The sequence below is a fragment of the Sapajus apella genome, unplaced genomic scaffold (assembly GCF_009761245.1).
Source record: "Sapajus apella isolate SASKATOON/1434 unplaced genomic scaffold, GSC_monkey_1.0 scaffold33, whole genome shotgun sequence".
Taxonomy (NCBI): domain Eukaryota; kingdom Metazoa; phylum Chordata; class Mammalia; order Primates; family Cebidae; genus Sapajus; species Sapajus apella.
In genome coordinates, this window is record NW_022436973.1 from 5247128 (window position 1) to 5259443 (window position 12316).

Here is a 12316-nt window from a genome sequence, read left to right on the forward strand (position 1 = left end):
CCGCTGCTGCTGATGGAATTGACTATTTCTCAACTCAGACATTTCTGGGGTCTGGCGGTGAGCCAGGCACCATGCTGGACACTGTGGTCAAGAAGAGTTTAAAAATCTTGGGTGGGCCGGGCATGATGTTTCATAACTATAATCCCAGCACTTTGGGAGGCCAATGCATGTGATCACTCGAGCTCAGGAGTTCAGCCTGGGCAACATAGTGAGAGCCCTATCTCTACAAAAATCGGAAGTATTAACCAGGCATGGTGGTGCACTTCTGTAGTCCCAGCGCCTCAGGGGAGCTGAGGTGGAAGAATCGCTTGAGCCTGAGGCATAGAGGTGCAGTGAGCCAGGATGGCGCCACTGTTCTCCAACTTGGTGACAGAGTGAGACCCTGTCTCAAAGAAATAAAAATAAAATACTTAGGTGGCTCCCTGTCCTCTAGGGAGCTCCCAGGCTGAGGGTTTTTAAAAGAAAAAGTACCTGGTGGAAAAGGCCAAACCCATTCTTTCATTTGGAACAGGGCTGACACCCGTGGAAACACAGCCTTCCTTCCACGGACCTGACTGTCCCTGCACCTCCTGTCTCTCCTTGGGGTCCCAAAATAGCTAGGTTCTGAGACACTGGCTATTTCGATGCCAAGCCTCAGGGACCCCAGTTACTGCATGCTCACCATGTACAAGACACGCAATCTCGGTCATTTAGATTGAGTCTTACTCAGGCCTGTGAGGGAGAGATTCTTGCCCCTATTTTGCAGAGGAGGAAACTGAGGCCTGGAGAGCCAAAACCCTGCCCATGGCCACACAGCTGGTCAGGGGCAGAGTGGGAATTTGAGCCCTGGCCTCTTGATCGACTTCCCTCTGGGTCAGGGGATTCTCCTCACCCTGCTCTTTCCTCTGAGCTTTCACTGGCTGCGAGGAACAGCTTCTGCGACAACATCTGTAAAATGGAGCGATTACGGCTCGGCTGGACCCAACACGGTGTCTGTGGTTTTGTTCACTGAGACTCCAGCCAGAGCCCGTCTGACCCAGGGACAAATATCCACCAAAGCAACCCGGGTTTTTCCCTGCGCCAGGTGTCATCTAGGAATGGAGGTGGAGGCTGCTTTTGTCGTCCAAATTCATCAATAGATGTGGAGCTTGTTCCAGAAAAAGTGCTGGGGGAGCCCCTCTGTCTCTCCAGGAACCCTTCTGCTCAGGCCTCGCAGTGCATTGGGAAGCGCAAGAGACCAGGGGACCAGAGATACCAGGATGAGAGATGGGCCCCCTGGTTGCCAGGTTCAAGGAGTCCTAGGCTGAGTCCCTGGAAGGTTGGCCTTGCTCCTTTCTGGCACACAGTGGGCCCTCAAGAAAGCTCGGTGGATGGATAGATTGAGGGAGAGAGGGAAGAAAAGGCAGAGGAGGGATGGATGAAAGGATGAATTGGATGGATAGTGGGGGGTAGGTGTCGCATGGGTGAGTGGATGGATAGGTGGATGGATGGGTGGATGGATGGCTTAGACAGATACAAGGATGGGTGAGATAGGAAGATTATCTGGGTTTGCTTCAGGGAAGGATATGGGTGTCTCATTTTTGCAGGTGCGTCTGCATGTCTGTACCTGAGTCCATGCTGGCATGTGTGTCCACCTCTGGGTAACCACACCTTTGTGTGTCTGTGCACGCCCTCTCTGATTTTGCGTCCACATCTGACAGTAGCAGTTGGTGTGTGGCGGTCTTTGTGTGCGCCAGTTGCCTCTAGACACCTGCCCATCTGTGTCCACAGCTGTGTATGGCTTGCAGTCAAGGCTTACCCGGCTATGTGTCAGGCTGTGTCTATGTCCTGGTGTGTCCCTACAATTTGAATCTGATTTTGTGTCCATGTCACTGTGTCTTTGTGTCCAGGCATGTCTTCTGTAGTTGTGTCTGTGTGTAACTCCACAGCCCCGTCTCTGTGTGTCTGCATCCACTCCCTGTGTATGTGTATCTGAGTGTGTGTGTGTGTGTGTGCGCGCGCGTGTGTGTATGTTGGTGGTGGAGGTGTCCTTGATCCCAGATCTGACCTGAGAGTCCACGCCTGTGTGTCCAGGTGCGCCTGTGCACCCGGTTCCGTTGTGTGTTTCTGAGGGTGCTGCATGTGTCTGTATCTGAGTGTGTGTGTCCAGGTGTGTGTTCTCCAAGGTCTGACTCTGTGGGTCCAGGTGTGTCTGTGTCCTGGGCTAGTGGTGTGTGCCTGTCCGCTCCCCCAGGGGGCGCCCTCGCCCAGCCGCCGTCCCTCCCTCGCGCTCCGGTCCCCGGGGTGCGCCCCAGCGCCGGCGGCATGGGCCCGGGACTGGGTAATGGGTGGCCTCCCAGGTCGCCGCCTTCCCGCGCGGCCCCGCGCACCGCCCCGCCCCCGGCCCGCCCCACGGCGGGCTATAAGTTGGCGCGCGCTCCGCCTCGGCAGTGTCCGCAGCCAGGGGTTGCACTTGGAGGGTCCCGCCGCCAGTGGAAGGAGCCACCGCCCCCGCCCAACCATGGCCGAGGGTGAGTACTAGAGTCAGTGCCGCCGCCGCTCAGGGGTCCCGGGGCTACCACCCAGGTCTCAGGGGCCCCACGGGGAATTGGGGGTCAAGACCCGGTGGGAGATATGAATCCCTAAGTCCTGATTTGGAGAGCAACAGGCAGACTGGGCCGGGTGGGGAGGCGCCTCAAGGCTGGTTGGAGCCTCAGTTTCCCCATCCGCAGTGCATAATCGTAAACCCTTGCCTCCCTAGATCAGATGGAGCAATGGACCGGGAAGGGGTGTTGCAAACTGTAAAGTGCTGCCCTGGTGGATCACTGGCATGTGTTCTCCATCAGTCAGTGGGGGCTGGCTCCCTGATGTGTGCCTGGAGCTGAACAGGGGGTGTGGGCCTGGCCTCAGAACACTTAGGTCAGGGAGGTCCCTGCCAGCCGGAAGGGGTGTGCACGCCACCCCAGTGGTGTACCAGCCAAGCCTGGCTGAGTCCTTGGCTCCAGAGGCCGGAGAGGAGCTTTCAGCATCCTATGGGAGAGCCTTTGGAAACCAGGCTTGCTCTTCCTGCTCTCAAGTTCTGCAACCCTACACCCCTGGCCACTTGTTGAGTCTCACCTATAAAATAAGGACAATAGTGTCAGCCTTTGGTGCATCCGTGAGGGCTGAGAGGGGTGGAACAGAGGCTGAATTAATTTCATACCAGTAACCCCCCTCTGTGACACACACACACACACACACAACTACACACACACACACACACAGAGGCAGCACTGCCGTAGCTCCCAGTGGGAGGGATTTCTACCACGGAGGATTCACTGCTGGACCCAGAATCCCAGCTGGCTCTTGGGTTAAGTTCATCCGGGGATGGCTTCTGCACCCACTGCCTCCCCCAGGAAGGGGTGTGGGACAGGGACATGGGGCCGGTGGAGCAGGCGTGGGTAGCAGGAACTGTGGACCCGCCTGACCCTGCCATGTGGTCTCAGCCACCCAGCTCCCAACACACTGTGATGTGTCACCTCGGTGGCCGCTTGTCCTCAATGCATCTTCTCACCCCCAAGCTCAAAAGCAGGACTCAGCGGTGCTGGGAGATCCTGGAGAAGCCAGTTATGACAAGCCCCCAGCCTCATGTCACAGGGGCCACTTCCGATAGAAGACCTAGACCCTTTCTTCGTGCAGAAATCCTATAAATCCTACAATTCCAGACCCCAGTGTTTCTGCACCTTTGGAGCTAGACATGATTTCTGGGAACCCTTCTTCAGAGAACAGACTGAGAAAATGTCTCCCGCAGCCCAGGGACTGGCCATATCTCCAGGGTCTTCCACGGGGACAACAATGGCCTCTTTCCTGCTCAAGCTCCCTGGGACTGAAGTTTCCAAAAACAGCATTTCCTTGCCCCAGCAGGCCAGCAGGAAGTTCTTCCTTCTGGCCACAGAGGTCTCTCCTGTTGCGGTTCCAGGGGACCGACATCCCTGATACTTCAGTGGCACAGAGCTATCTGCCCTCAGCTTTGAGAACAACACAGGACGTGGTGGGGGAGGGTCACAAGAGGGGCTGGGGAACAAACTCGGGGCTGTAGTGAGGTGGTTCCCTGGGCAGAATCCTACAGAATCCCACAGCTCTGGATTCCAGTCCCAAAGGAGCCACTCGTCCTGGGACCTGGGGCCACCTGGCGTCTTTGCCTACAAAATGGGAATCATGATGGCATCTATGTAAGGGAGCCATTCTGGGATTTAAGTTGAGATAATTCACACACAAGGCACTTTGCATCTCATTTTTGGAACGGTCGATGGCGGGCAGGAGACCTGGGCTGTCCCACGGCAAGGACCAACTTGCGGGGTGACTTTGAACAAATTCCTGCCCCCGGGCCTCAGTTGGACCACAACTAGAAGAGTCTGTCTTGTCCACTCCGTCCACCTTAAGATCTTCCCAGTCTTGACCTTGAGCTTGGCAAGGTTTTTGAGATTTGTTTTTCCCCCAGACTCCCACCCATCTGTCACCCTGATCTTGCCCTTGTCCTCAGCTCCATCTGAAACTGTAAATGGAACTTTCACATATCAAGCTTCCGTTTTGGGCTGGGGCTTGGGGAAGGGGTTCCCCAACACCTCTTCTAGACTCACAACAGCCCCTTGAGACTTCAGAGGAGGAAGCACAGAGACGGGGAGACACCTACCTAGGCTCACACAGCAGCACAGCAGAACTAAAACCTACCTCTGGAAGTCTCCAAAGCTCCTATCATGTTAAAAATGTTTCATTGTGGAGAATTGTTTAATCAATTCCTACATCCTCATCACCCAGTCCTGACCACCGTGGCTTCTCCTGCCCCTGCCCACATCCTCTATTATTTGCAAGCAAATCTCAGACACCACTACATGTCATCTGTAAATGTTTCACTGTATGTCTTTAAAGGGTAAGGACTCTCAAATTAACAAAAATTCTTTGATATCACCATTATGCCGTCCGTATTTAAATTCCCAGTTGTCTTATACATGTAATACATCTTTTAAAATACTTTTTTGAAACCAAGATCCAAGTAAGATCAATACATCACAATGGGTTTAAGTTTCTCTTTATAGGATCTCTCTTTAATGGTTCTTTTTTTTTTTTTTTTTTTCATTTTTCGTACAACCTTTTGTTAAAGAAACTGGATCCTTTGTCAATAGTTTCCCAGTGTATGAAGTTTTTCAATTGCACCCTGGTTCTGTGTTTAGCTTGTTCCTCAGCCCTGTGTATTTCCTGTAAATTGAAAGTTGGATCTAAAGGCAAAGCCCGTGTAATTGACCTATACCAAATACTGCCCCTGTTTAAACCAGAAGAACCCTCTGATAGCAATAGAATAGCTCGTGTTTATAGAATATTTATTACACAGCAGACACTGTATTGGTTTACATACATTAATTCATTTCATCTCACACCAGCCCTGGGAGGTAGATACTGCCGTTCCCCATGGCTGCTGGAGATTACACAGCTAGGAAGTGCCACAGGGGGTCACAACCTTGTGATTAAAAGATTAAGGGAAAGCTGGGCACTGTGGCTCATGTCTGCACTTTGGTAGGTCAAGGCAGGAGCATCGCCTGGCCCAAGAGTTTAAGACCAGCCTGGGCAACATGGCAAAACCAAAAATGAAAAAATTAGCTGGGCATGCACCTATAGTCCCAGCTCATTGATAAATGAAAAAATTAGTGGTGCTCATCTGTCCTCTCAGCTACTCAAGAGGCTGAGGTGGGAGGATCCCCTGGGCCCAGGAATTCAAGGCTACAGTGAGTGATCATACCACTGCACTCCAGCCTGGGCAACAAAGCAAGACCTTGTCTCAATTAAATTAAAAAGAACAAAAAAGGGTTAGGGAGATTGGGCCCTCCCCAGCCCCTGTGTGACAAGGGCTGTGGAGAGAGGTCAGCAGGGAGAATGGCCGTGCTTCGTGGGGAGTAAGAGGGCACAAGGCCCCCATGTCCAGGGAGGGCGGGTTCTCGCTGGGGCTCACAGCTATGCTCCCGAGGCTCATGCCTCTCCTTCTGTTTCTGTAGAGCTGATCTTGGAGAGGTGCGATCTGGAGCTGGAGTCCAATGGCCGAGACCACCACACGGCCGACCTGTGCCGGGAGAAGCTGGTGGTGCGACGGGGCCAGCCCTTCCGGCTGACCCTGCACTTTGAGGGCCGCAACTATGAGGCCAGTGTAGACAGTCTCACCTTCAGTGTCGTGACTGGTGAGTACCTGCAACCACACTCCACCACCACCATTGCCGCCTCCTCTCTCTCCACCCCGACACGCCCCAGACCCCTGACAGAGAACAGGACAAATGACTTTACCCCTCTTTGTTCCCTGGGAGATTGCCACCTGTCACTAGCCCCATTTTAGAGATGAAGGAACTGAGGCCCAGAAAGAGAGCAGATGTCACAGTGGACTACCAGCTTTGTGAGCAAGCCTGTGCCTCTGGCCCCCTGAGCTTCTGAAAGCCTCTTATCACCAGTGCTGCAGGTCAGCCTTCGACCCGGAAAGTTGATTAAGATCCCATTCACAAGCCAGGCATCGTGGTGCATGCCTGTAATCCTGGCTATCCGGGAGGCTGAGGTGAGAGGATCATTTGAGTCCAGGACTTTGAATCCAGCCTGGACAACACAGCAAGACACCACCTTAAAAGAAAAAGGAAAAAGATCCTGTCTGCCCTTTCCAATATCGAAACAACTTTCTAATCTCTCTGCTGCCTGAAATCCATGCAACCCAGCCAGGCACTGGGATTAGGCCCAAATCAGGCCTGGGTGGCAGAGAAAGAGCCCAGCTGGCTTCAGCCTTCTATGTGGGCAGTTCTGTGTCCCAGCAGTTCACTCTCCAGGCATTAGGAGGCTGCCTCAATCTCTGGGGCTGGACAGAGAGACCTGGATTCCAGTGCAGGCTGGGCTGCCCACCTGCAGTGTGACCTTAGGCAGATTACTTAACTTCTCTAAGCCTGAGTTTCATCATCCGAAAGCCCTCATGTTGGAAGGTTGTTAAGTGTCTGCTATGGGGGAGGGCCTGTGGTTGTTTGCAGCTGTTGCTTATCTTTGTACTGGGGCCCCAGGGATAGGTAAAGGGACGCAGAGACCCCAGCCGTCTCATCCCCAGATGTGTGGTGCCCATTTTCTTTGTTGACCTTTCCTGGGAAAATGGCCTCAAATGCCAAATCAGTTGGGCTGGGATCTGGTGGGAGCCACTCCCTTGAGGTCAGTGAGGGGCCATCTGGCTAGGACTCAGGGTGGGAAAGGCCAGTGCTTTCTGAAGTCTCTGAGGGCAGAGATGGCAGCAAGCATTCCTTGGCTGGGGCCTGCGTTGACCTAGAAGGCCGTTGATAAGGCTTATCACGGGGACTGCAGGCTAGCCTTGGATTTCCCCTCCATGCCTCTCCTCCCTGCCCCGTCCTCCTGGTAGAGGCACACCCACTTCCCAGGAGATCCCCCACAAGCACACTGGCCCCTGTAGGGCCCTTGCTAACAGAGCCAAGGAGCCCCCAGCAAGTCTTTGGTCTTCCAGCCTCAGTTTCCCCCTCTACGAAGTGGAAAGTTCGAGTACATGGCAGTTAAGGGCTGGGTCTGGTGACCTGAGAAGAGTCAGGCTTGGGATAGTGAAAATCACGACATCCGTGGAGCACCCGCTGAACACATGCTCGCCTCGAATCCTCGCAGCTTAGAAGTATAAAGGACTGCATTTTGCAGGTGGGAAAGCCGAGGCTATGAGAGGTCAAGTGACTGGCTCAGGAGGGTCCGTCACACAGCGAGTTAGGGACACAGAAGGCTTCAGACCCCAACCACAGAGTGAGGCGCTGCATCCCTTTGTCCCTGCAGGGCGCACATTTACCACCAGTGCCTGCGGGGGCCCCGTGTGCTCCTCTGTGAGACGGCACGGTCGATGAGCCGCTGGCTTGGGCGGTCTGTGATTTCTACTTTCTTTTTTATGTATTTTTCTTTCTTTTTTTTAAACTCATTGCAGGTTCACGGGTACACGTGCAGGCTTGTTATACAGGTAAACCTGTGTCACGGGGTTTGCCGTACAGATTATTTCATCACCTAGATACTAAATCTAGTACCCAAGTGTTATTTTCTCTGCTCCTCTCCCCCCTCCCAACCCCCACCGTCAAAGAGGCCCCAGTGTGTATTGTTACCCTCCCCTGTCTGAGTCCACGTGTTCTCGTCCCTTCGCTCCCACTTACAACGAGAACGCGTGGGATTCGGTTTTCTGCTCCTGCGTTCGTTTGCTAAGGATAGGGCCGCCTGCTTTTCTCTTCTTTCCCTCTCCAGGCGCCTTTCTTCCTGTCCATCTCTAATTGTCTGGGCGGCATAGTGTTAGCTCATTAGGGCCCTGAGTTGGGGTTGGGTGAAGGGTAGCTGACCTTCCCACCCCAGCAAGCTAATCTCCGTCCTCCAGTCCCCACCGACTTATCTCAGCCCATAACCAACCTGCCCTGGTCACTTCCGCAGCCCCTGTAGGCAGCTGCGGAGAGCCCAGGACTCTGAGTGCGCACAGCTTCCCTGTCCAAGCAACCATGCAATTCCCAGGGCCTGGGGAAGCCTGAGGGACAATACCAGGAAACCAGCTCCCCACACCAGCTCCAGGCCTGACCTGGGTCAGCGCCCGGCTCAAGGCCTGGCCAGGTGACTCTGCTGCTGTGCGGGAACATTCTAGCTTGTCATGGGAAACTGAGGCCCAGAGACACAGGAGAGCTGGCGAAGGTCACTCAGCGAATGGAGTGTGTGGCCTGATCCCACACATTCCCAGATGTTGTGTTTTCACCCAGACAGTTAGAGACCCGACAGACTCTGTTATGGGGTCCGGACCACACTAGACAAATGCCATCCTTGTTAGAGCGATAAAGCTCTGCTTCCCTCCAAGGCGGGGTCGGGGTTTGAGGGGGTGTGGAGGTGGCAGTGGAAGTGAGGTCAGCCTGGAGGAGTGAAAGGAACCCTTATGTGGCTGATAGAAGGCTTTACTCTGGAAGGTTCTGCTCACACACCCCATCCCAGCCCAGCCACCATGGTCTGGGACAGTGGCCAGGACCCTAGGGTCCCTGTGGTCATTTGGGCCCAGAGTGGTCCTCATGGAGCCCCTGGTCCCCCAGAGAGGATGGTGTGGAACCACAGCCAAGGAATTTGTGAAACCAGCTTACGTGAGCGTGAGCGGCGGGCGGACTGAGGGACAACCTGGCCTTCTCCTGCCCCCCAGGGACCCGGGAAAAAAGGGGTGAGTGTGTGTGCATGGCTGCCCCAAGATAGAGAAAAAGGAAAGTGCGTTTCCTGACTTGTCCCCAAGGGTGACATGTCGACAGCAACAGTGGCGATGGGACCTGGCCCAGGCCTGTTGCCACAGAGACCGGATCATTGAGCCTCCGAGCCAGGACAGTTCTGAGATTGAAAGGAGCGCCCTTAAGAATTATGCTGGGACCGCTGGCATAAACTGAGGCTGTCCTGAGCAAACGGCGCTCCATGGTCACCCCAGCGCCACCCCTCTCAGCCTCAGTTTCCATATCTGTGAAGTTCTTCAGTGGAACTAGACAATCTCTACATTCCACTCCAGTCCTCACCATCTGCTGTTTGGCCTGAGAATTCAGATGTTTAGTGGCCCCTTTTAATGACACTGACGATAGCTCACGTTTCCTGCATAATTACCGTGAGCTGGTCACTGCTCAGAATGCTTTCTATGAACTCTCACAGAACGCTCTACACAGAGCTGGGAGGTGTTCATGAAAACTGAACAGGACTAACTATGATTTCCCTAGCACTTACTATACACCAGGCGCCTTGTGGGATGCTTTGCATACCTGTCCTCTTTAAGCTTCACAGCAACCTTATAGGGAGACAACTGCCGCTGGCCCATTTTACAGATGAATAAACTGTGGCATAGAGAAGCTAGTAACTTGTTCGTCACAGAGTCAGTTTCAAACCTGAGACTGGACCCTCCCAGGCATGTGGCCTAAGCCCGTTTTCTTCCTGGGTGAGAAAACAGATCAGAGAGGCCTGGTGATGTGGCCCAGGTCACACGGTGCTCAGGGGCAGAGTCAGGGAGCCAGATCCAGGGTGGGTCTGGGACCCCAAACCTGCACGGCTCCTCCCCAGACGCCAGCTCTGGAAGTTAGGGAACATTCAAAGGCTTCCAGTTGGCTCCTGGCACTTGGGCAGGGCCCCAGAGGCCTGTATCGTTCCTGTTAGTTCATGGTTACATTTGAGCTGGGTGTGAGTGGGGCTGGCCAGCAGGGAGGAGGGGGCTGGGGGCTGGGAGGGAGCTCCTGGGTGAGCAGGCCCCAATAATGCCAGCAGTGGTGGGCAGAGCTGCAGGGAGGGAGATGGAAGAATAAAAATAAACTCTCCCGGGCACCCGCCCAGCCAGGCAGAGAATGTCCTCTGTCTCCCCTCCACCGCCCATGTCCAGAAAGTGGCCAGCCCCTCCTCGCCCTGCCCATGACTCAGACTTGCCTGCAGGGGTGGGGCCCTCCCCCCACCTGGAAAAGCAGCTGCGTTTCAGCATGCACATCACTGTACCTTTGAGAACTCGGCCAGGGAGCATCCTTTTTGGGAAGGAGAGGCACCGTAGAAGACCACCAAGAGCGACAGACCCCTTCAGATGCAACCTTGGCCACAAAGTCCTAGGGTATCCTTGGGAGGCCCCTTCTCTCTCAGCCCCAGTTTTCTCACCTGGGCAAGGGGTCTCAAAGGAAGCGGATGCTTCATAAAGTGTCAAAGGCTGTAGGAAGGTGAGGGGTGGTTCTGATCGGCATCTCGGAGCTGCCTATGGAGATGCAGGGAACAGCAGTTGGGGGGCTTGGGGTCATAGACACCTAGAGGCTGTGTGGGCCAGCCAGCACCCTTCACGGCCTGACAGCAGGGGGTTCTCAGTGGACGGAGGTCCCTTCCTGCTCAGCAACTGGGCTTCCTTCTCTGAAAGAAAAAGCAGGATGTGGCCAGACACAGTGGCTCACCCTGTAATCCCAGCACTGTGGGAGGCCAAGGCGGGCGGATCACCTGAGGTCGGGAGTTCAAGACCAGCCTGACCAATATGGAGAAACCCCGTCTCTACTAAAAATACAAAAATTAGCTGTGCATAGTGGCGTGTACCTATAGTCCTAGCTGCTTTGGAGGGTGAGGCAGGAGAATCGCTTGAACCCAGGAGGTGGAGGTTGCAGTGAGCCAAGATCACACCACTGCACTCCAGCCTGGGCGACAGGAGCAAAACTCCATCTCAAAAAAAAAAAAAAAAAAAAGGAAAAAAAAGAAAGGGTAGAGGGTTTAGGCAGGAAAAGAAGGCCCCAGGGCATCTTGCCTAATCCTTGTCTATGCTACACAAATGGGCCAGGTGACCCCAGCGAGAGGGATGGGCTTGTCAGAGTCATGTCATGGCAGAGCAGTGGAGTTGAGACTTGGCTCCGGGCTGCGTGGCCCTGTCTTAGGAGGAAGCTCTCTAGTTGAGGACATGCTGTGTGCCTGTGGCTTTTTATGCATTCCCACAGAACCATTTTGAAAGGCTGGGGTTCTGAGTCCCCTTTACAGATGAGGAAACGGAGGCTCAGAGAGACAAAACTTCTTGCCAAAGTTATTTCAGTGGTTAGTGGCAGAACTAGGCCTGGAGCCCAAGCCGGGGGACCCCAGGTGGGTGCCATGCCAGCCCTGCCCACCCCTAGCTCATGGCTACTGCGTCTCCTCCCCCAGGCCCAGCACCCAGCAAAGAGGCCGGGACCAAGGCCCGGTTTCCACTGCAAGACGCTGCAGAGGAGGGTGGCTGGACGGCCGCCGTGGTGGACCGGCAGGACTGCGCCCTCTCGCTGCAGCTCACCGCCCCCGCCGACGCCCCCATCGGCCTGTATCGCCTCAGCCTGGAGGCCGCCACCGGCTACCAGGGCTCCAGCTTCGTCCTGGGCCACTTCACCCTGCTCTTCAACGCCTGGTGCCCAGGTGAGCCACGCTCCCCCTGCTCACAGCGTTGGGGTGGGCAGGGCTGGACCCACCCGTGAAGGCCACTGGAGCCGGGAAGAACAGGGGTAAGAGACACACATAAAGGGGACTGAGTGAGGCCCGCTGTGCCCCAGCCTCACAAAACCCTCAAGACATGAGGACTCCTGCTATCCCTGTTTATAGAAACAAAATGAGGCCGGGCGTAGTGATTTATGCCTGGAATCTCGGCGCTTTGGGAGGCTGAGGAGGGAGGATCACTTGAGGGAGCCAGGAGTTTAAGACCAGCCTGGGCAACAAAGCAAGACTCTATCTCTACAAAAAAAATTTAAAAGTAGCTGGGTGTGGTAGTGCACGCCAGTGGTCCCCGCTAATTGGGAGGTTGAGGTGGGGGGATCACTTGTGTCCAGGAGACCGAGGCAACAGTGAGCCATGATGACACCACTGC

General features: G+C 54.8%; 1 protein-coding gene across 1 annotated transcript in view; it reads left to right on the forward strand.

The window, feature by feature from the left end:
* The first annotated feature begins 2218 nt into the window (after positions 1 to 2218).
* TGM2 (transglutaminase 2) overlaps positions 2219 to 12316 on the forward strand; it is a 37857-nt gene continuing 27759 nt past the window's right edge. Inside the window, exons 1-3 of the mRNA XM_032294976.1 lie at positions 2219 to 2489; positions 5985 to 6164; positions 11629 to 11871. Of these exons, the coding sequence (XP_032150867.1) occupies positions 2303 to 2489; positions 5985 to 6164; positions 11629 to 11871 (610 nt within the window). The 5' untranslated portion in view covers positions 2219 to 2302. The remainder of the gene's footprint in view (positions 2490 to 5984; positions 6165 to 11628; positions 11872 to 12316) is intronic.